The sequence below is a fragment of the Cyprinodon variegatus genome, unplaced genomic scaffold, assembly GCF_000732505.1.
Source record: "Cyprinodon variegatus isolate N-32 unplaced genomic scaffold, C_variegatus-1.0 Scaffold139, whole genome shotgun sequence".
Taxonomy (NCBI): domain Eukaryota; kingdom Metazoa; phylum Chordata; class Actinopteri; order Cyprinodontiformes; family Cyprinodontidae; genus Cyprinodon; species Cyprinodon variegatus.
Window position 1 is genome coordinate 139973 of NW_015150592.1, and position 23230 is coordinate 163202.

General features: G+C 38.6%; 2 protein-coding genes across 2 annotated transcripts in view; one reads left to right on the plus strand and one right to left on the minus strand.

Moving 5' to 3' along the window:
• Positions 1 to 23230, minus strand: part of snd1 (staphylococcal nuclease and tudor domain containing 1) — a 215123-nt gene that overhangs the window by 89264 nt on the left and 102629 nt on the right. The window lies entirely within an intron of this gene.
• On the plus strand, positions 14343 to 19740 carry LOC107085989 (leucine-rich repeat-containing protein 4-like). The gene has a single exon (XM_015376703.1). The coding sequence runs from the start codon at positions 16321 to 16323 to the stop codon at positions 19189 to 19191; it is 2871 nt and encodes a 956-aa protein (XP_015232189.1). The 5' UTR covers positions 14343 to 16320; the 3' UTR covers positions 19192 to 19740.

The following is a 23230-nucleotide window of genomic DNA, read 5'->3' on the forward strand; positions in this document are numbered from 1 at the left end:
AAAAAAAATCATAAGTCAGCAAACCTAATCAACCTAAACCTATTAAATTGGTTTATAGATTCCTTGTTATTCAGATGGAGCAAATGCTAAGACTTCACAGAGCAAAGCAAGAGCAGAGGCTGCACAATGGCCCCAACATCCTGGTTATTAAAATCAATAACAGCAATAACTACAATGAATCTCATTTTTAAGAGAGGGATGACATAGTGTACTGATCGATAAATATTGAGCTACATTTGTATTATTACCAATATCATATAATTCCCTCTTAACTGGATGGTGTAGTGGTCCAGGTTGTGAAAGAGAAATTGAAGTGTACATATCTGGTTGCTGCCTTACAAATCACAACAATGTATAACACTTTAAATAATGAAAAGAGTTGAAAACAGTGGTGTAGAAGCACCATCATTTAATTTATAAGTATTTGGCACTTAGTTCCCAGGGGTACATTGTATTCCAGGAAAAGCCATTTAGCTTCCTTGAAGCCTTCAGGGAGCTGTAAACCCATAAGGAGAGGCAAAAGTCCAGATCTTCAAAATTGCTGCCTAAAGGAGTAAAACTCTGTGGGAAAAGTCAAGCCACATTGAGCACATAAAGGAGAGGTCAAAATTATTGGAGAGGGCATTAAGCTACATAGCCGTGCAAAATGACAGTACTGCTTTCCAACAGATCCATTTACACGTCCAAGTGCAGAACCAATAGAGTTTGGTCATTATCTTGCAATCAATGAGCAGCGCAGCAACAGAGACACAAGGGAAGTGGAATTGACAGTGGCATGTTTTTACAACTAATTTTGAGAGCTAATAAAATGGAAGATCATCCATTGCCTGAAATGAGGAGACTGCAGTTTAAGTGGTGTTATGTTTTAGATGGGCTGTGGAATACCAAGTATAGTACACAGAAGAGGGGTAATCTCTACTAAATCCATTACTAGTAGCTGAAATACTGAACACTCCCCTCCATCTTTGACAAACACTTAAAAAAAGGCTAGGATTGGTTGACTGGCTATTGAACTTTAGCAAAACAGATTAATTTGGGCAATGAAGATTTTTTTAACAGCAATGCAATTTTACATTTTAGAGATTTCCACTACGAATCAATGCGGGAATTGAAAATGTCCAAAGTAGGTCCAAGTCCAAAGCACAACACTTTGAATCAGATAATAAAAAAATCAGCCTTTGTTTAGATTCTCAGCATGTTTTTTAAGCAATTTGTTTGTCATGCCAATGTATTTTAAACTACTTGGACAATCCTTACTATTTTGCATGAAATATATACAGAAATATACATGTGCATGTAATTTTTTGTTTCCCTTTAATTAGAATATTTTTTTCAAATCTCTCATTTAGAAGCCTCGCAAAAACCAAACAGCTGTTTCTGTAGACTACTTACTGCAACTTCATGAATTAAAATTGTTATATAATTTAGCAATTACAAATGTAATTGTTTCTGCAAAGACTCAGCATATTCTCAGATTAAATAGCACTGAATATAAAGTATAACAATGGTTACTTCAGAACTGTTACAACAGCTGTAGTAGAAAATAACATTTTTAGGCAACTGGACAACCGAAGATACAGCTTTATGAAAAATGTGCAATTTATTGTTTTTGATTGTGTAGTATTCCTACTTCAATTTCACCAATAATGCATGACAGTAAAAAGTTGATCTTTCAGACATTGTGTTAAACTGTACAAGTCTTGAACAGCACTCTAAAAAACATTTTTACCCTCTAAGATTTTCTCCGCGGCTCTATGACCTCTGGGAGAAAAGATCGCAAGGAAATGTGAGGGAGGGCATAGGACATCATCATTCTTCTCAACCTCCTTTTCTATCAGCTTTCACTAGTTGACACGCCAAATGGCTTCGCCAGCTTGCGTCACTCAGAAAGCCATTTCTGTCCTTCCAGACCCTAGCTGTGGTGACAAAGAGCAAGAACGAGAAAAAAGGAGAGGAAAAGCGGAGACAGATGCATTTTTCAACATGGCTTTTTGTCAATTTCTGGGTGCCTGTCAAAACTACATGCCATGCACAGCTGTAAGGCTGGTTGAAGAGGTGTTTTTAAGTAGAGGTTGAAGTTTGAGAGCAAGAGAAGTGGTGGATTGGAGCTACTGAAGAGCTACTCCACGTTGCTGTAAAGTATTGGTACCAAAAAAGCCTCGTCATAATAGTCAGGCGGCTGCCAAGGGATTGACAGAAGGCTAAATCTACCTGCCTTTATATTAGCTCGACTTTTATTTTCCAAAACTGCAAGATAAAACAATAGGCCCAGTTTAAGTACACATTTCTCTTTAAGACACTTGTGTGGGCGCTTAGCGAGGACATTTAGCCAACTGATATTAATGTCTCCAGCCAACAGGTAGTGAGAGATTATATAACGAAAAATGCTTTAAACCTCATTCAGCGTCAAGCGGGGTAAAAAGCTCCAGAGACAAATCAGTATATTGTCATGGTTCACTTCTGATAATCAGATTCAACCCTGGTTCACACAAAATCACATTCAAATGGCCTGTGATGATCAAATGAGCTGGGATTTACAGTAGGTTAATGTATATGTGATTGTTTATGAGAAAGCTCTAATGGGAGAGTGGTTAAATATAACCATTTCAACTAATGGGCTATGGGTTTAGTCTGACGCAAGACTAAGATATGATGATTCATGGTCATATTTCATTTCTGCTTATTTTTATCCTCATTCTGACACATTTGACCCCCGACTGTCACAGTAATTAGGAGAAGCCAAATAAATGAGAATACAGCTAACTGAAACCTACCAACAGGCTGACCCTTATTAACAGCTTTATTGAAAGGGAGCTCTGCTAGAATGGAAAGTTTGATCAGAATATACCAGCTCCTCCTCATTATTGTATTTATTTTAGTTATAAATGCAATGCTGCTGGTATACTTTTGTTATTTTATCTCAACATTTAGGGATCAATCAAAAGGTTACTTAGAATCCCAACATTTCTAACCAAGAACAAAAAAAAAAAACACTTCCCCTCCCTTTTTTTTTTTAAAGATGTTGGATGTTTCTTTGAGATATAAATCACTGCCATCTGGATACATTTCGGTATTAGCATTCAACAGCTGATATAAGCCCCATTTACACTACCCTTTTGAAACCTTGCAGAGAACGGTCAGAGCACGGTAACAGAGATAACTGCTGAGTGTAAATGGAATGCAAAATGAACTGGACCGTGCCAGACAACCAAATCGTGCTAAATCTAGTACTAGTTCTACAGTAGGACTCTGCAAGGTTTAGTTGTGGCTCAGTTCTCCGATAACAAAGACCACATGAGCAGCTTGTTCAATTTGCAATTTGCAGATCTCTTCCACTATTCAAAACATGAACGTCTTCTCAGCCTATTAACAATAAATGGCATCAAAAGACTGTGGTGCAACCTGCAATGATGCCGAGACCCAGGCTCTCGTTGAAATTGGGGTGGAGGAAACTAAGTTCCTGAATGTTATGCGTGCAGCCATGTTTGTTTGCCTAATTCCCACCTTAAGAGCTTTAGAATCGTGGACAGCTGATAGAAGGCAATGAACAGTGCTAGCGTGATGAGTAGTGGGCAGTGTAAGTGGGGCAATAAAGTGCAATAAAGACTAGGCAATGAATGGAGCCCTATGGCATGATTTGTACTCAATGCATTTTTATCTGAACAATATATAGTAAAATGTAAAGGTAAAGAAGAAATTAGTAGCTACTCGATGCAGCAGCAAACTGATGGCAGAAATGCCTAAATATAAAAATGTTGAAAAAATGTTGCTAGTTTATGCCATATTGCAGAAACCAGTTAGAGACCCCAATTCAGCACAGGAAAAGGGCTTAGAGCCAGGAAAAGAAAAAATTAAATTTTATTTGGCTTTGAGTCAATGTAAGGCCCTGCAGAACCTAAATGGTCATCTATGAGAGAAATTTGAATTGATCAATTCCTCAACATTTAGGTAGATTTTGTTGCATTTAATTTTTTTCTTTAGATCTCCTCATTGCTTAGACTAAGGAATGTTTCAGAGCTTAGAAACAACCTTTCACTTCAGCTTTACAGTTAAAGGGCACTTAATGACCGTGACTCTTCTAAATAAAGGCGTGTTTGTGCAGAATCCATTTGTCCATTAACAATTTGCAATCAATTTCTCAATGGCATCTTGGGAAACAGTTAAGCATTCATGCAACTTTCAGTAATCCTCAGATACCCATCTGTTCGGAAATGACTATGACCTCAAGAAAGAAAGATGCTGATCACAATTGTTTCCTAAAGGAAAAATTCAAAGCTGTGAGTGTTAGAGACTTATTAACTTGAAGTTTTCAGGTGCACAGCTCAGTAGCTCAAAACCAAAAAGCTCAAAATGTAAGGAAGTCTAATGCAGCTGTACTACCTCAACGCACTATTAGTCTCTGTAGTAAAAACTCTGATTTGGGCAAAATCCCTATATCTGAATATCTTTTGGCTGCAAGTAAGAAACTTTTGATTTGCAAATTGTTAGACTTACTACTTTTAAAAGGAAAATAAAGTTTCTATGGAGATAAAAAAAAAAGGTAAGTTCAAAAACTATTTTGCAAAGAAAATAAAACTGAAAAACCTTTTTAAAACTGAATAAAGATTTGAAAAAGAACATGGAATACAATGTAGCATAAAACAAATCTCAATTTCAAGAGTTTTTTTGTTTTTTTTTTTCAGTTTTGGATTTACCTTTTTAGTTTCAAATTACTGACTCCTCAGCATAGGAGTAGGCCTTGAAGCAGATGGGTTTGAAATTATGGCTGACAGCTTGGGTGCCTGGACAAAATATCCCCTGCTGTTGTATTCAGGAACCTCAGGAAATAGAAATGTTTTTAACATACTGATATTCTATGTTGTGACTGGCCTTGAAAAACAAACCTGCTTCACTGATAAGCTGTTTACGTTAGCACACAACACAAAGCATTTCAGTCTGCGTTGGACATTTCTGCTCCTAATGTAAAGCAAGGATCAGGGTTTTAAAGGGGGAACCTATTACGTAAAAATTATTTTATCTGTTGTTGAACTTTAATTGAAGTCTATTGTATGAAAAATAAGTCCAAGAGACTTTTTTTTTTTATTCCACCTAATTAATAACAATAACTAAATGTTTTGTTGGTGTCTGGATACTAAAAATGACAAGCATGCACTTATTTTTTTGTTTGGCTTTTTCCCCATAACAATTCATTGGACACTTCTAGTGATAGTCACCTGCGGGTTAATTTTGTGTCCTTGGCCATTAACGCAGCAGCTTGACATTGACATTTGAAAAGTAGCAAGAAAAGTTGAGCCAAAAAATTTGATTTAAAAAAACAGAACCAAAAACTGAATTGAGCATCAAGACCTACTGTGTGAACATTACCTAATTTTCTGTTCAGACAGCACCCTCTGCATCATCACTGGGTTTTTGCAGGAGATTAACCCTTCAGCTTCTTGGTCAAAGACGTACATTTGTTCATATGTCCATCAATTTGGAGCCATGTGTATAGGTAGCTATAGCTTATTGGCAAAAAAGTGACAGAACCTTAAAATCGCAGGTTCTGAAAGGAGCTCAATAGGCAGAATTGAGGAGGTGAGATCTCATTAGCTGAGAATGATATCTAACTGATGTTTTCTATAACCCATTAACCGATTATGAATATTTATAACAAAGTAAAACAAACCCCAGTTTTTTTTATTTAATATTAGCATTGTTTTTGCAGTATTGAAATTATTTAGTTAATATAATAATGGTTGTGGGTGCTCTGACTTTTTAGGTCAGAACTCCAACTTTTTTGTAGATTTTATTTGATTCTTGAAACACATTTTTAACATTCAAGTATGATTTGAATGCATTGTAAAGCTTTGACAAAGAGCCACAGCCCCATTTAAACATTCCTGAACAAATGGGCTGAAGTAGCTCCTAAGATGTCATCTAGTTCTGCAGAGATTTTGTAGTGAGTCATTCATTAGATTCTAGTGTCAAAATAATGCAACTTATTATAAGACGCCAGTTCATATCAAGGTTGGAAGGTCCTGATTTATCAAGAATGACAGAAGATTATGAACAACAAAGACCAGGAGAAACACAGATAGACACTCTGACTCATTAAATAAAAAAGTAAACTGCAAACTTGCTTCAATACTACAGTGTGACGGCATCAACTTTAATCAATGTCATTTGTTGTCGATATCAAAACTCCTTCCACATCTTTCTTAAATTGGGTTTGCTCATAAGCTGTTATTGTAAAGTCACTTTAGATTTAAAAATAAGGCGTAGTGAAATAAAGGGATAAGTTTCTAGTCAAAATTATGATTTTCATCAGGATGTCAAGCAAGGCAGTTTAATGAAAGTGAAATCAATGTCTGCCTAGGGAAATTACCACTGTTCATCCATGTGTCAAGTCAGTCCTCTGTGCACTGGGTGTGCATGTGCAGCGAGGGGGTTTTATTGAAAAAATAACTGGGCCACACACCAATAAACACAACTAGGGTGCAAGTGACCTAGACTGATGCTATCAGTCAAGGGACTGACAGGCTACAGGGTAAGAGCAGTAGTATTTGGGGTAGAAGGCAATGGCCTGTGAGCGACATGGATCTATTTGTGTTGCAATGAATGATCCCAGATCTGCATAAGCAAACAGAAAGGTGTGACCTTTAGCATAAAAAATACTTCTCACTAATTTCTTATGGATATTTATTCTTTTTGACATGAAAAGGCAGCTTTCATACCGCAAGTTCTTTAAAGCCATCTATCCTAGAAAATGAAAACTGTTTTCGGATCATAAAATCGTCTGTAAAAAAAAACAAAAAAAAAAACAACAAATCTAAGCAGATCAGCACACTACTGGGAAACCAGGGTATTAAAACTGCAGTCGATCAACTTTTTAAACGTTCAGCTCAGCAAATGTAAGCAGAAAGTGCAAGCTTTTAAACGAGCCTTGCCTGTGTGATGCCGTGCAGATGTTCCAGCGATCATTACATAGTTATCATTAGATGTAAAAGTATGTCAGCTTACCGCACGTGCACCGACACACAGGGCCTGCCATGTCAGCCGGATGTCTGCCTACCAGTCACTAATTTCCTTTTTTCTTTTTTTACTCGTGCTCAGAGAAGGCCAACCATACCCCTTTTTAATCCCCCTAAGCTATGTAGAAGTGCTAACATGCGGAAAGGGATTAACAGCAAAATAAGGCTGCATGCGCATGTGTCTCAAATATGCCTGCATTGGCAAGATTTCACACAACAGCTAGATGTGGAAAATAATCACTTTTAAGTGTGGGCTCAGTGTTTGGTCGGGTTTGTAGTCAAAATCTCAATGGATTCCCTAATTGAGAGGAATTCATTTCAGAGCATTTCAAAAGTACTGGATTGTTGTTGCAGAGGAGTTAAACATTTGGGAAACAAACATTTTTTTTTTTCTTTAAGTCAAAAAAAAAAAAAAAACTGGAGTGTTTCAACCCACACCTTTTATCACTGACGCCTTTTCCTCATGGGTTCACCTACACAAACACATGTTGCCATGCGTAGGGTTGCTTTGGAGAACTCTATCAACATTCTACACTTCTCTGTCCTTAGCGACTGTAAGCAGGCTGTGTGGGAGGACCAGCGCTGATAGAATGGCCTGTTGTGTTATTGACTTCAATTTAGAAAGTGCTGCCTGCTGCTGTTTTGACCCCTCCTTTCATAGCTGGGACCCTGCTGGTCTCCAGCCACATTCTACCTCCGGGGGAAATCCCTGATTGCATTTCTACAGAAAACGCATAAGCAAGGTCGAAGGGGCCAGAATTCAGAGGGCGCAGTGTGTGGCACATGGTGGAGCAAAACGGTTGGGGTGTTCCCTTTCTTCCCTTTGATCCATTTCCTTCCTCTTAAGGTTTTTTTCTAACATACCTCGACTCTAGGCTTTTTAATGTCTTAACAGAAATGTCAATGTCCACTGAGGTACCCATCTCTCTCCACTCTCTGTCTTCAGCCCTCCCCTTCCTGCTTTGTCTACTACCTGCTTGGCTCAACAGCTGGTCAAAGTATTGCTTGATAGTGCAGGTACAGCAGATTGGAAATGTTGATGCATCACAGGCTGGACTCAGATAAGACACACCTAGCTAGCTTTCCTTAACCTCATATACAAGAAAAATGTAAGAAAAAGAGCTGCAGAAACTTGGGAAATTGCAAAGAAAATTTGATCAAAGCAATGGAAAAAGCAGACAAACAAGCATTGGCTACCCTTGTTTGTCTGTATTTGAAAGTTCGTTACAAACAATGATCTTTGAGCTCTATAAAGTATTCTTTGGTTGCTTTGCTTTTCCTTTGTGATCATACTGACAATTAGATCAGGGGTGATATCAGCAATCATCAGCTTCACATTCCTGCCAGAAGAAGGCATGGCTGGTACTGAATGAGATCAAAGAGAAGAGGATAAAGAGGAAGGCATAGAGGGGGGAAAAATAATTTAACTTTGCTTACAAGGAACACAAACCAAGACTTAGTAGATTCCTTATTTCTTGCAACGTTTTAACTAATGGGAATAAAATGTTAGACAAGACATATTTTGATTTCTCTAAATGACTTCAAACCATTTGTGTTCAAATTGGTCACAATACACAAAGTTTACAGAGAATAGTTTCTTCTATTCAATCAGCAAGATTTAAAATGCATGTCGTATTTTACGGTACCAGCTGTAGTCTGTTTAGATTGATTATGGTCAAGAGATTACATAGCGATTCAAAAAAACTATACAGTTTGTGTAACCCAACTTTTCCACACTGTAGTGATTATTTGGTATTCACAATAAGATTCTTATTTCTCTTGAATATCAGTTAATGCCATATTGACTAACATAGTAATGTTAAAGAAATATTAGATTGCACAGCAGATAAATTGTGTGGCCTGGAAAATGAAAAGGTAATTAAAAAAGGTTCTACAAAATGTTATCTGTATTTAGAAAACTGAAACAGAAAAAAGGAAAGAATCAATTAAACCTTTGCACCCTTTTTCCACCTGGATCCCCAATCAAAAATATCTGCGACAAGCTCACTGCGACACACTGCTGCGGGATTATAACCAGCCTTAAACACCAATCTAGATTTTGCTGAAGGGCTTTTCCTGGTTTCTTTAACATCACTTTTTTTATCCCAACAACATGGTGCCTCTGGTTACCCAAGGACATCAAGGTCATTGGGGAAAAACTGGAGACCAAAGGCAGACAAGCCTCTTCTAAAAATACTAAAACTCAGCAGTGAACTACATCTTAAAATAGTTTTTAATCAATTTCTCATTTTAAACAAAATTGGATTCATTTAGCTTTGATAATTACAACTGCAAAAAACAATCATGGAGGAAATTTAAATGAACCTGTCTCTTCTGTTACATATCAGTACCAGTAATCATTTGTTTAACTGTATCCTTAAAGTAGTTTGCCATTTTAACAAGTTAGGCAACTCCTACTTTACACCATCACCACGTGTTTCCTAAGAGGGAACAATTACTCCAAAGAAATTACAATAGTGTTTGGTAAGGCTTCCATATATGGATAACTTTTTTTTTTTTTTTATACCAATTGGAATCATGCACTAAATATGACTGGATCAGCTAACAATGAATGGATGCAACTGATGTTAAATCTGTATGATTGGATTTATTAGACTGATTTAATTCTATATATTTCTAGAAATGAGCCAGTGTTTCTTGTAAAATGCCAAAGGATGTCATCTGTGTTGATCTGGAGCTATATTAAAGACTGAATAGAACTGATTTGGTTTACACTGAATGTGCCGACTGGGTCAACAGTGCTAACCTTGTTATATCTGTCCTCTGCTTTCCACTAACAGCACTAGGGGCTAATCCCCACTCTGGCAGCCATTATGAACACAGCTCATCATAATGAAGCCCATTAGTCTCAAGACAATGGCTGCTAGCTTAGCTCAAAGGTTGAATAAAGCAGGGTAAAGGGTGGAAAAGGAGCAAAAAGGGTTCATCTTTTGTGTGCCTTTTGTTGCCATAAGCTGACATTTCCCTCATTTGAGAGGAAGCACTCAAGTCACACGTGTATGTATTTATACAGGATGAGGGAGCTAACGATGTGAAAAAAAGGCTTTAAAGCAGAAGCTAATAAAAGAAACATGACAAGAGTGGGAAAAGGGGTTAATAAGGAAAGAAAAATGGACTATATTAAAGCTGGTATTTCCTTTGGCAAGTACATAAAATGTAAATGCCGGCAGGTGAACAAGAACCTTTTCACTCATGGATATGTTCAGGGATCAATTTCAATAACCTATATTCCTCTGATTAAGGAAAATAAGAACATTTTAAGACTTTCAGAATGTTTAAGAAATATTGCTCAGTAATACTTTTATGGGTTACATTAAAATAAGTTATTTGTAAATCGGTGTAGCTAAAGACCTTTGCACCTCATAGCCTTTTCTGACACATCTAGAGGTCACTGAGCACATTCAGGGTGCTGAAATGTTGAGGTACTTTCATTCACATTTTTTTTACTAGATTAAAAGCCTAATGAAAAGTAAAGCTTAACCTGCTTAATCTCAACGTTCGGAGGAAATCTGTCTCCTAACTGCATTATTTGAAAAGATAATACCATGTTCCATGTGCAGTGCTGCAGAAATTTATCAGTATAAGTATGTGGAGAGTGAAGGCCAGACAAGGTCGAATCAAACTGATGAGACAGTAAAGGTATCAGGATAAAACACAAACTCATCCAACTTTGCCAGATGGAGGCCACTAATACACCATATTGTTTAATATAATCTTTGCAGTATTAGATTTGTTGTGGTGTGCGTGTCAGGTACAAAAAAAAAAAAAAAAAAAAAATCTCCAGCCAAGCAGTTTAAACTTTTCCCGTTAACTGATGTGTCTGCGCATATGAGGTGCATGTGATCTCGAAGAAAAATCTAGGAAAAACCATTATGAGCACTAGAAAAAAATAAAACTGTCCTTTCTGTTCCGAGGCCAGAGGTTATATTTTAAATGCACAGCTGGACATTCAAAACTTTAAAGCTCTTTAAAAATACAGTCCTTTAGGTTTTGGGAACTCTAAATCTTATGGAATTGAATTCCTCCAGTTAAACTGCTGAACCCTTTTAGCATAATGCTTGGTGACCTGCTAAAATGTGTAATTTCACACTAACTGCAAGTCGAGCTCTTAATGTGCTTCTTTTAACCTCTAAAATGTTTCTCTCTTGCATATTCATGGACTTAAAATCTAAATAATCAATTCTTTATTGTCATAATATTTATTTCCATCAATACTTTCATTTTAATTTCGTCTGTTATTGCTGTAAAAAGCCGCTCTAACTATTCATCCAAAACGAACTTTCTATATAAACATGCAAGTGCACGCTAATAGACAAGCTGCTGACCTACATGTGACTGGCTGCAGCCCAGTTTTGCTGGCTCTCACCCCAGGGAACAGTTTCTGTACTGACTGCATATACCCTTTGCATATGCTGGTGGACAGGCCACATCGAAGTAGGTCGTTTAGAACCCCCAAGAACACTTAGTACTGTGCAGTATGACTGGTGCAAGGGTTGGCCTCATGGAGCCTTAGGTGATGCAAAGAGGGCAGGGTCGAACAGCGGGTGGCGTGACAGCCCGATTTCCCCCATCTCTGACACAAAGCTAAAAGATGATTCAGGCTAGCGTAACTTTTGTTAAATATATCTCACAATGAACATATGGACAAACTTTTTGAACTAGATGCTACAGACTGTTCTTAACTTTAACAAATTGTATTGCAAGAAATACTTCGTCCAAGTTGTTTGCAAAAAAAATGATTTAATTTATTGGGGAAAAAAAGGGAACAAGAAAACAAATCTATTGAATCTATGATGTTCAAATGTTTGTTTGGTATTAGTATTTGGAGAAGGTCAGAGTGGCAAGATCTGTGTGTGGTTTGCATAAACAGAAAATACAAAAAAGGGAGGGGGTTAAATGGAAGGAAAGATAAAGCGAAGGTACAGTTCAAGATTGTGTAGCGTTTGTGCTTGCTTAATGGTTTAAATTTAAGAGTTTGTTTCACCTGTTCATCAGTAAAAGGTAAAACCTATTACTAACGCTAATTTTTATAAATTTCCTACCCTAAAAGGAGCCTAATATTATCTTGAGCATCCACCAAAAAAATCTCAGCAATCTAATACTTCATTAATCATATATGATGCATCCGTGTCAATCTTCAGAGACAAACTCTTTACTGACCTCTAATATGTGCAGAAAGAATGGATCCAAACATTGTATAGAGACTAAATATATGACATATTGTGGTGATAGGGTCAAGCTATTACTATGGTTTTATCATTCGGGCCTTGGAGGCTGTAAGAGTTGAGAGGATGGATCAAGACAAAGAACAACTCTGAAATAAAAGCACAGGCTTTTATTAAAAACGAGACTGAGGCAATGGGTCAGTTTTTTTTTTTTTTTAACAAAAAAACTGGATTCAATTGAATTAAATGTTTTATAATTCTACCTTTAAATTATTTACATTTGTTCAGATTTCTCTGAATCGCCATAAAACAAAGATGGGAAGACGACAAACAATCATAAGATCTAGTGTCTACATTTAAATGTCAGGCAATGAAGGAATGGTAATTCTGATACATGTAAAGATTGATAGAACGTCGCATCTTTTACTTTTGCACACTACCTAGACTTGTTTCTAAACGGTATTTATAATTTAAAGTAATTCCAAAATAACATCACAACACAACATTATAAGCAAAACTAAATAGCAATAGTTACATCTACACTATCTTGTTAAATGATAAAAGAGGGGAAAAAAGTCTCAAGAAAATTGGACTGATCATCTAGTGCTGAATTGATATAACTTTGTTATGGCTGCAGGATTTTTGTGCAAACATAAGAAATAAAAGGATTGTCTTTATAACAGCAAAATCTTTCTCATACTGCTGTGTCTGCCACCTCAGTGTTACATGTGCTTCATTGAAGCCTGTTCGTATTCATGTGCTGTGAAGTCAAGGAGAAAGTCTGTGTGTATATATATGTGTGTCTGTGTATAATATAGGAGTTGGCTCTATACTCCTGTGCCAGTGGGAATAACGTACTGCACTACAGGCAGTGTGACCTTTACTAGCTGGCATGCTTTCTCTCCTTCCTCGATGTGCATTTCTCCCTCTTTCACACACTCAGTTTACGACTTACACACAAACACACACAACTAGAAGGACTGTCAAAGGTAGCTTTACCAGCCATCAATTACCCACACTGCTACCTAGATTAATGGAAACGAGGCTTGTACAAATCAGCTGAGACTGAGACATGATTGGAGAGCATGGTATGCTTGTTTTGCCTCTTTTTCTTCAGTAAGGAGTCAAAACATTTATTTTTTATGTTTCCTTTCTTATATATGACCTTTATGGGCATGTGCTTCCTGGAGCAACAGTTTGTGTTCAAACTAAGGGTTATGGCCTGCCTGGTTAGAGGGCTCTAACAATGTTTGAGGACATACATGACAGAAGAAAGACAGACCTATGTAGTGAATCATTTATTGATGAAATACTTTCCTTCAATAAGTTGAAAAAAAAAGACATTAAAACAAAAAATTAGCAGCTTTTCTTTTTTTTTGAGATTTTCTACATGCAAATCCCACAGTATATAAGACTTAAGTTAACGGTGTGTTTTGAAGTATTAGTATGAAACATTACTGTGAATGTATGGTTGATATTGCCTGTGGTAAGGAATTCTACACAGATATTAAGTAGTAAGAGAAAATCCTCTCATGGAATAATGGCGAGATTGGTGGTCAGACTGATGGAGAAAAAAGGGCCAAGCTCGATAACCATTTTGTCATATTTATTAACACTGAAATCAAATTAAAGACTTTTAAAACTGTATACTACATTAACAATCCCAAAACATTTTATCCACTACTCTATAGTAAAAGGAAAACATTCACCTGAGAATTAAACAAATATCTGAGCAACTCCTAGCTCATGTGCATATTTCTGACACACAGAATAAACACAGAAAACAAGCAAAAGAAGTGGGGTGAAGAGGGTGACACAGTGACGGACAAAGAGTGAGCAGGGGAGGAAAGACAGTGAAGAGGGTGGGGGTGGAGTGGGTGGGGGAAGTTAATGCACATAACACACTGCATCAAACCAAAGCACTGCTCCAAGCAGAATGCGTCAGCAGTCCATTCATGTTCCTCTATTTTCCATGAAAAGAAAATGCAAAAAGGAGACAAAATGAAATAAGCAGTAGAAAGCGCAAAAAATAAAAAATATATTTATAAAAATAAAAACTGACATCTTTAAAGAGAGCTAGCCAGAGAGTAAAAGTCTTCATCCACCTGTTTTTCCCAGCACAACATTGCTGGAAAGCTTTGCATTGCAAAAGAAGGACTCTTGATGGGAACTTAAGGGTTAAAAGCTGGTTGCTGTGGGAATACCATCGTCCATCTCTGTCTTTTGCTTGGACAACCTGTGAATTCCCTTGAACCCAAAAAGCCCCAGAAACCCCCAGAATAAGAGAATTGGAATTAAAAAAGGGAGAGAACGACAGGAGAAGCACAGTGGTTCTTGTAGAAGTGTATTTCTAAAAAGGTCTGAGTGCTTTGAGCTCACCCAACTACCTCAGGACACTGCAGAGAGCAGGAGAGAGAGGGGGAGAGAGGGAGAGAGAAAGTGAGCAAGAGAGACAGCACACTCTCTCTTTTGCTGCTACAACGGATCCTTTCCACAACGACGCTGCTGTTAACGTCACGCCTGTAAGCCGCGCTTGCCCGGCGCTTGCCTCCTCTGGCTTGCTTCGTTCCCCAGTTAGATTCTGCATTGGCAAGGGGGTGCTAATAACCACCAGAAAAGGAGGAGTGGGAAAATAAAGACAACTGGAAGAGAGAAGAAAAGAACTGGAGAGGGGGGAAAAAAACTGTACCATCCATTTTCCTTTTAACACACCTCAATCAGCCGAGCTTCGATACCCCCACTTCTCTGGGTACCCCCTGCCACCCCCCACCCCATTATCCTTCTGAAGAATTTGACGGATCATTGGGAAGTGCACGGGACGCAGGCGGCAGCCACAGCTGTGTGTGCTCGCTACTGCTGCTGTGTGCTTCGCAGGGATGGTGTGTTCGTTTGCAACTGCTGCTGTCGCAACAGCGGCTGTGGAAGCTGGAACGTGTGGCTAGTTAAGAGGACTAAGAAGCTAATGAAGGCAGTGTGCATCGCCTAGCCTTTTCAACCACTGCCAAGTGTTCTGCGGGAAGGAAAAATTGCCATCAAGAGGATACAAGACTATTTGAAAAAAGGATTGTATTAGAGGCAAGAACGGTTATAAAGACTGAACTGACCAACTGATTGACTCCTAAAAAGTGGACAAAAAGGAATATACCGAGTGGAGAATGTCTGCTTTTATTTTTTTTTCTATGGCTTCCTTTTAATTGCCAAACAAAAGGCAGAAAACAGGACTACGAGATTCTTTCATTCACCTTAATTTACTGTTTCTGTTTTTATCTTATTTTCACCTCTGGCAGAAAAAAATAACACGTGTGTTCCAGTGGTTGCCTGTACTATGGAGACTTGGGGAAGGTGTACAGCAGGGGAATCAACTGTCGGATTCCAAGGACAAGCGAGAGAAGAGGAGCCGACAGCAAGAAGCAAGCAAGGGAGCAACGCAGCTTTGGGAGCTTGACTGGATTCTTTATTACGGTGTTTTTACTTTTTTTTCCTCATCAGTTCACAAAGGGAGAGAGAGAAAAAAAACACTCACAAAAAGGCCTTTGAACCTTTTCTCTTTGGATGTATGGATTTACAAAAAGGGCTCATCTTGGTTAAGCTCTTTGGCACTGACACCTATTTTGACAGGGCAAATAAAGGTTTCACTTATTGCTCTCGGATATAAATACATCTGCTGAGAAAACTACAGCTGTATCTGATTTCAAAAAGGAGGGAAGCTATATATCTCAGTTGAAGGACCTGTAATATTAACTTGAGGTAGGTGTCTAGTGTTTCAACCCCTCTTGCATCAATCTGTAACACCCTTTTCTCCCCTCTGTATTGTAATACTATTTTTGATTGCCTAATTTACCAAGATGTCGTTCTCATACACATGTTTCAAAAAACCCAGCCCTTCCTCCCCCAACCTGTCCTCCTCTCCCTGACAATTTATGGAAACATAAGAACTACATAATTGAGGACGAGTACGTCCTCCTCCCTTATCCTACAGTTTCCCTATTACTTTTTTTTTCTTTTTTAACTGTGATCCAACCATTAATATTACCATCCATAGAGCTACTATTCTTGTCCTATAACCCACCAACCACCTGTCCCAAACATCCCCATCCTCCCCCCCAGATGATGCTGAATTATGAATGTGCCACATCATGAGTCTCCTGGGGCGGGTAGCTGTGCAACGTGCCAGGAAAGCCGCCCTGCTCTGTGTAGTCTTCCTGATGGCGCAAGCGTGGAGCAGCGCCTCCCTGGCCTTGGCGGGGGCGGCAGTCTCTTTAGGACCCCAGGGCTGTCCACCCCAGTGTTCCTGCAGTAATCAGCAGGGAAAAGTGGTGTGCACCCGGCGGGGCCTGACGCGTGTGCCCCCTGGAATTCCTGCCAACACGCGACACCTCAATCTAATGGAAAACGCCATTGAGGCGGTGCAGGCCGACTCGTTTCGCCACCTGCACCACCTTGAGGTGCTCCAGCTAGGGCGAAATGCCATACGCCAGATTGAGGTGGGCGCATTTAATGGACTAACCAGCCTCAACACATTGGAGCTGTTTGACAACAGGTTGACGGTGGTGCCAAGTGGGGCCTTTGAGTACCTTTCGAAACTAAGAGAACTATGGCTGAGAAACAACCCAATTGAGAGCATTCCCTCCTACGCCTTCAACCGGGTACCCTCTCTGATGCGGCTGGACCTGGGGGAGTTAAGGAAACTGGAGTACATCTCAGAAGGAGCTTTTGAGGGGCTACAAAACCTAAAGTACCTGAACCTGGGAATGTGCAACATAAGGGGAGATATGCCAAACCTAAGTCCCCTGAAGGGCTTGGAGGAACTTGAGATTTCAGAAAATCTGTTTCCAGTGATAAAACCAGGTTCCTTCAGAGGTCTACGCTCCCTAAAAAAGTTATGGGTTATGAATTCACAAATCACTGTAATAGAGCGCAATGCTTTTGATGGTCTATCTTCATTGGCGGAACTCAACCTTGCCCATAATAACCTGAGTGCTGTGCCACATGATTTATTCTCCCCACTCAAGTATCTGGTGGAACTTCACCTGCACCATAATCCTTGGAACTGCGGCTGTGAGGCAGTATGGTTAGCCCAGTGGCTAAGAGAGTATATCCCAACAAACTCAACTTGCTGTGGACGATGTCATTCACCGGCTATCATGAGAGGACGACAGCTTGTTGATGTGGACAGAGGGGAAGGTGCTGCAATCCAGTGTTCTGCACCATTCATTGCTGATGCACCACGAGACATAAACATTTCAGCAGGAAGAGTTGCCGAACTTCGTTGCAAAACAGCCCTAATGTCTTCAGTGCGTTGGCTTCTACCTAATGGGACTATTCTTACACATGCTTCTGGTCACCCAAGAATATCAATCCTTAATGATGGTACCCTTAATTTCTCTAATGTCCTTGCATCAGACACTGGCACTTATACCTGTATGGTCTCTAATGCAGCTGGGAACTCCAATGCATCAGCATACCTCAATGTGAGTGCAGCAGAGCTAAACACATCCAACTTGAGTTACTTTACAACAGTGACTGTGGAAGTTCTTGGTCCAACCACTGAGATGCCCAAACCCAAAACTACTACAACTACAGGGGCTGTGGGTGCTGGAGTTGCTGGGGGAGGAGCAGGTCTCGGGACGACAACTACAACCGCCTCCCCTTCAGTTTTTCAGCCAGTCTTCATCTCTACACCAACAGTCCTGTTGCAAAATACTGACAGTGCAGCAAATGCAGTGAAGCCATCTGTGTTACCAGGAGTCAGAGGTGCCACTGGCAAACCAGGCAGATCTGGTCCTAGCCTGGATGAAGTAATGAAGACAACTAAGATAATAATAGGTTGCTTTGTCGCTGTGACACTGCTGGCTGCAGTCATGCTTATTGCCTTTTATAAACTAAGAAAGCGCCACCAGCAGAGAAGCACAGTGGCAGCAGCTCGTACAGTTGAGATCATCCAGGTGGATGAGGAGGACCTTCCACCACCAGCATCTGCAGCTCAAGAGTCATCCCTCACATTACCTGAAATCCGAGATCACAACAGCATACACAAGTTGGACTTTATCAGCCACAAGACTGATTACAGCTTCCGTAAACCCAAGGCTGAATATAAACCCCAGCCGGATTTTACTCTACACACTCCTAAGGCTGAATATACAACCTACAAGCCAAACATGGACTTCAGCAGCCACAAAACCATTGCAGATTACAACATGCACAAATCGACACCAGATTTCAGCCTACACAGAACAAAGCCAGACTGCAGCCCATTTAGACAGGACTACACCCCTCACAAAACTAAATCAGAATATAGCCCATTTAAACCTGATTTTGGCACTCACCCAAAGGTTAAGACAGACTACAGTCCATTCAAAGCAGATTACAGCACTCATCCCAGGCAGAGATCCGACTTCAGTCCTTTTAAACGAGACTACAGCACCCAACCAAAACCCAAACATGACTACAGTCCATTAAAATCCGATTATAACACCCAAAATAAATCTCAAGTGGAATACAGTCCATTCAAGCATGACTTTGGTACCCACCCAAGGACCAAAGCTGATTACAGTCCATTCAAACCTGACTACAGCACTCAGCCTAAACCCAAAATGGACTACAATTCCCAGAGATCAAAAACAGATATTACCTACAAAACCAAGGAACATTATAACCCCCACAGTACTGCACCAGAATACAGCGCCTTTAAGACCGATTTCAGCCCCCACAAAGTGGATTACAGCGCCTTCAAGTCTGACTTTAGTCCACACAATCAAAGACCTCAACTTGATTATAGTCCTCATAAAATGGACTACAGCCCTCATAAGGTGGACTACAGCACTCTAAAGCCCAAGTACAACACTTATAAACCATCTGGCCAAGGGGCTAAATGGACAGACAATAATGTTGGGAACTCTTTGCCTCGAACCCTACCCAGCGCCATCACAGCAATGGCTGAGCCCTATGTCATAAAAACTCACACAAAAGAGAAGGTACAGGAGACTCAAATCTAAAAGAACATTGACCTAAAGACTTTCACTCCTTTATGTCCCAAGATCCCACCTCCCCGTTCCACCCTTTTTTCTTTCATCATTTAAGTCATGCAATAGAATGCACAAAAAAAAGAACAGAACTACTTTTTGTACAGAGTGCAAACTTTAAAAGACTGACCATTTATTGTTGTACATGCTTATAAATAAATATATATATGGACAAACAAAGCTACCATGGGTTGGTGATAGAGAAACATATATCAAAAAGAAATTGAAACTATTTTCTAACTTGTAACTTCTATTTAAAACAATGAGTTGTTTAAGATGCTGTCTTAAGTTTGAAAAATGAGGGTAGTCTTGTTTTAAAAGGGGGCATTCTGTGTGATTTTTACACCATGCTAGAGAGAAAGCCGTGACAAGAAAGATTATTTATACAGAAAAGACTTTCTTTAACAAAAACCATATAAAGGTCAGTGTTGATCTTTACAGGTTTATCTTGTAAAAGCACCAGAATTTGTACTGTGCCAAATGTTATAAATGCAATAAAAAGGATTTTTGGAAGAAAAAAAGGAAACATTAGAGAGAGATGTTTTATTCGCCTTCTCTTCTTCTCCTGCCATATACTGTAACAATCAGCCGAATGCTTTAGACACTGCAGTAAGACGCTGCAGCTATACTTTAACCCTAAGTGTGCTGAATGATGCTGGCATAACGAATCATAATGCAGGAGTAGACTATTTCTTTTTTTTTTTTTTTTCACCACAGCTTATGTTATCGAGTTTCCATATGAAAAGAGTTATGATTTCAGATGATCAGTGATTGTTGTGCAGATTAAGAGGATTGAAGATGATTAAAGCCATATAATGTTAAATGGGATGCTTACTGGATGACTCAAGCTTGCAAGGCCAATATTCTATTTCAAAAAGCTCATAAGAATGCATTTAGAGAAAAATAAAGGGCTGCTAAGCCTTCAGTTATTAAGAAAGCTTTTCTGGTGAGACACGTTTTCAGGTTTCTCATAAAATATTGACTCTGATGTTGACAAATAATGGCAAACTTTGGAATATAGCATAAGATCAGCTTGCTTTTGAAAAAGGCCAAAATTGGAAATATCCAAGAAATAATCTAATTTTGTTCAATATTAATTTCCGCTGCCTTTTCTGCATAATAATAGAAACAGTTATGTATTTTTTTTTTCCTTTCTTGAGATAATGAGAGGCATGTTACTGGAACATTAAACAAAGCAAAGCTATCATAGGGATTCCATCTTTATAACCTTCGTTAGTTTAAGAACTAAACAAAGAACAATCTGCCTTTGATAAAATTTATTCTATATGTAGTCTAACACTATGTTGAATTGAATGAGAAAATAAATCAAAGATATTTTTATGTCTATCTATTGAAAATATCATGCAAAATTAGTTTTCAAAAATAGTTTCTGAAGGGATTTATACCAATTTCAAGAAAAAGGTAAATCATGAGGGGATTTTTGTACCAGCTGTGTGTGGATATAATTATACCGGTAAACAGATTTTCTAAATCATACAGATATTAGAAGTTTGAAATCAATTACTTAAAAAAAACAACACTGGGAACAAAAAAAAATGATAGGCCTCATTAAGATTGCCTTTAAACACAGTGAATCTGCTTTTACAGCTAAAAAAAAAAAAAAAAAAAAAAAAAAAAAAACAACTTTGAAAACACCATAATCTGTGTAAAAATGAAAACCAAAATTTCAAAGTAAAGGTGAACCAAAATGTGTGGATCTGTCAGGTACCATAGGCAAAATTTTAGCTGAATCTTAGCAATGCTGTTCTGCATCTTCTGTGACTGAGCAACTTAAAGCGAGATCTGGCGTATGCTGCAGAAAACTATTCAGAAGTGAACTGTGTTGTGCTATCTGGTCACACATCTAAGCTGTGCTGTGCTATAAAAGGCTCTGCCATCCCAATCGGTCAAAATGGCTACAGGGTCATCAATCAGCCAATCAGCTTTGCCAGCCTGTAGAGCCCGCGTCTCCATGGGAAACACTCTTCCCCATCCATTCCTCCCCCACATCATGTTTTCTGTCTGTGTGCTTCATTAGCAATCATGAAGCCATCGGAGAGAGGAAGTACGGCAAGATGGACGTATTTAACCACAGCTCACAAAAGCAGCAGGGAAAGGGGGGCGGGGGGTCAAAAGGATGCAAGGCCCTAGTCTGTGAGGGATACGGTAACACTGTCACTCATATTTCTCAAAAGTTATAGTAAAGGGAACTTGAATCCAAAACAAAACAGCCTAATAGAAATTAAATACATGATTGAAGGAAAATGCTGATGAATGTAAAGAGAAAAAACATGATGCAAGAGGAGAAATTAAGTAGAGCTGGACCACTACCTAAAAGTAAATTTGCTTCGGCAAGAGAAAATTTCATTTACTGTCAAACACTATAAATATAGGAAGTTAAAGATTATTAAATAGAGGATATTTGCCAAATAAAATAGATCATGGTGATTTAACTTTAAGAGAAGATAGAGGTAGCAGGAAAAATAAAAGCAGTGTAAAGGGTGAAAAACAGCACGTGGAAAATAACTGAGCAGAGAAAATGTGATGCAAGAGTGCCAACTACAGATGGAAGGGGGTATATAGAAATTACCTGGCGTGGCTATTGCATGATGGGTGAATAGCCTGAACTGCACAACAAGGTGGGTTTGGGGGGGTGACATACAGAGTGGATTGCAGGAGATAAGAAGTGCTGATACATGAAATAGACTGGACAACTGGGGGTACTTGAGCAAGGGAGACCAGCAAATAAAGCAACAGAGAGGGTGGGAGGATCAAGAGGTTAGAGTGAATGGAACTGTGGGGACAATGTAGTACAACCACGTGAATGTGTACTGTTTTCAGAGATAGAAGCCCTTGAACCAGCAGGAAGAACAAGCATTATCCTTGCAATTTTATTCAGTTTAAAGGCAGAAGCTCATTTAGTAAGTTAGAAAGAACAGTTTGAAACCCATTTATTTTGATGCAATCTGTTAATTAGATTTTTTCCATGTTAATTACTACGTACGGCAGTCTATGGGACAGCTCTAATCAAATTCCATTAAAATAGCAGAGACTACAGGGCAGTAATCTCAAAAGTCATTTATCAACTATATACTAACCTCTCAAACAACAAATTACACTCTATCATTATATTTCTCTAAATCTGTCAAAATGGTTATAATCTATTCTGGATTAACTGTGTAAACATTTCATGTTTACCATGTGGGAGGACCACGTCTATGGGTTGTATTGCTGATTTCTTTATAGTGCTTTGTGTGCATTTGAACTTGTGTCAGACCGTCGAGACTTTTGCTACTGAAAATGTGAAAAGTGTTGAAGTAGATGTTCCACTTAAAAATAGTAACTACGCCTCCAGATTGTTAGGGATCTTGAACAAGCTTACTGCCATATGCATTAGTATTCGTCTTTTAGGATAAGATTAAAGAAAGGTGCTTCATATGTATATGATTTGTGTAATTTGAGTTGATTTTAGGCAGTTGGGATTACAATTGTTCATTTAGTTTGCTTTATGCTTATGCATCAATATATGCAAGTGTGTAAATATGTTATTCTGTGTGCAATACAGCTGTAGAAAACTTTGGACCCTCATGCATGTTCTGGTATTTCTTAAAAATATTTTAAATTAATACAATAGCAAATGGAATATTTTAATTTTTTCAACTAGCTTTTTAGAGCCTTGTCTAGATGGAAATCTTTATGTATTAGACTGCAGCATTCCACCTCTTTAGTTGTTCAGGGAAAGCAATCCAGGCCAAGCTTTTGCTTGAGTGCAGTGCAAAACATTTAATTTCTGCAATCACTCTAGTCAGAGTGCTAATGAAGCAGAAGATGTTATTTTGAGAAGACCTGCAACCATCTTTTTCATGGCTCTACATAAGTTTGTCCAGAAGAGATGGTTGTTTTTAATGTAGATGAAGTTATTGCACAAAATGCAGGATTAAAGGAGAAGAAATAAATATAGATAAATCCATTAAGCAAAGCCGTATCAAAAAATGTAGGATAACAACCCCAC

Bases quoted from the DNA above. Each gene is read 5' to 3' on its own strand.
- LOC107085989 (XM_015376703.1), top strand. From the start codon at position 16,321: ATGTGCCACATCATGAGTCTCCTGGGGCGGGTAGCTGTGCAACGTGCC.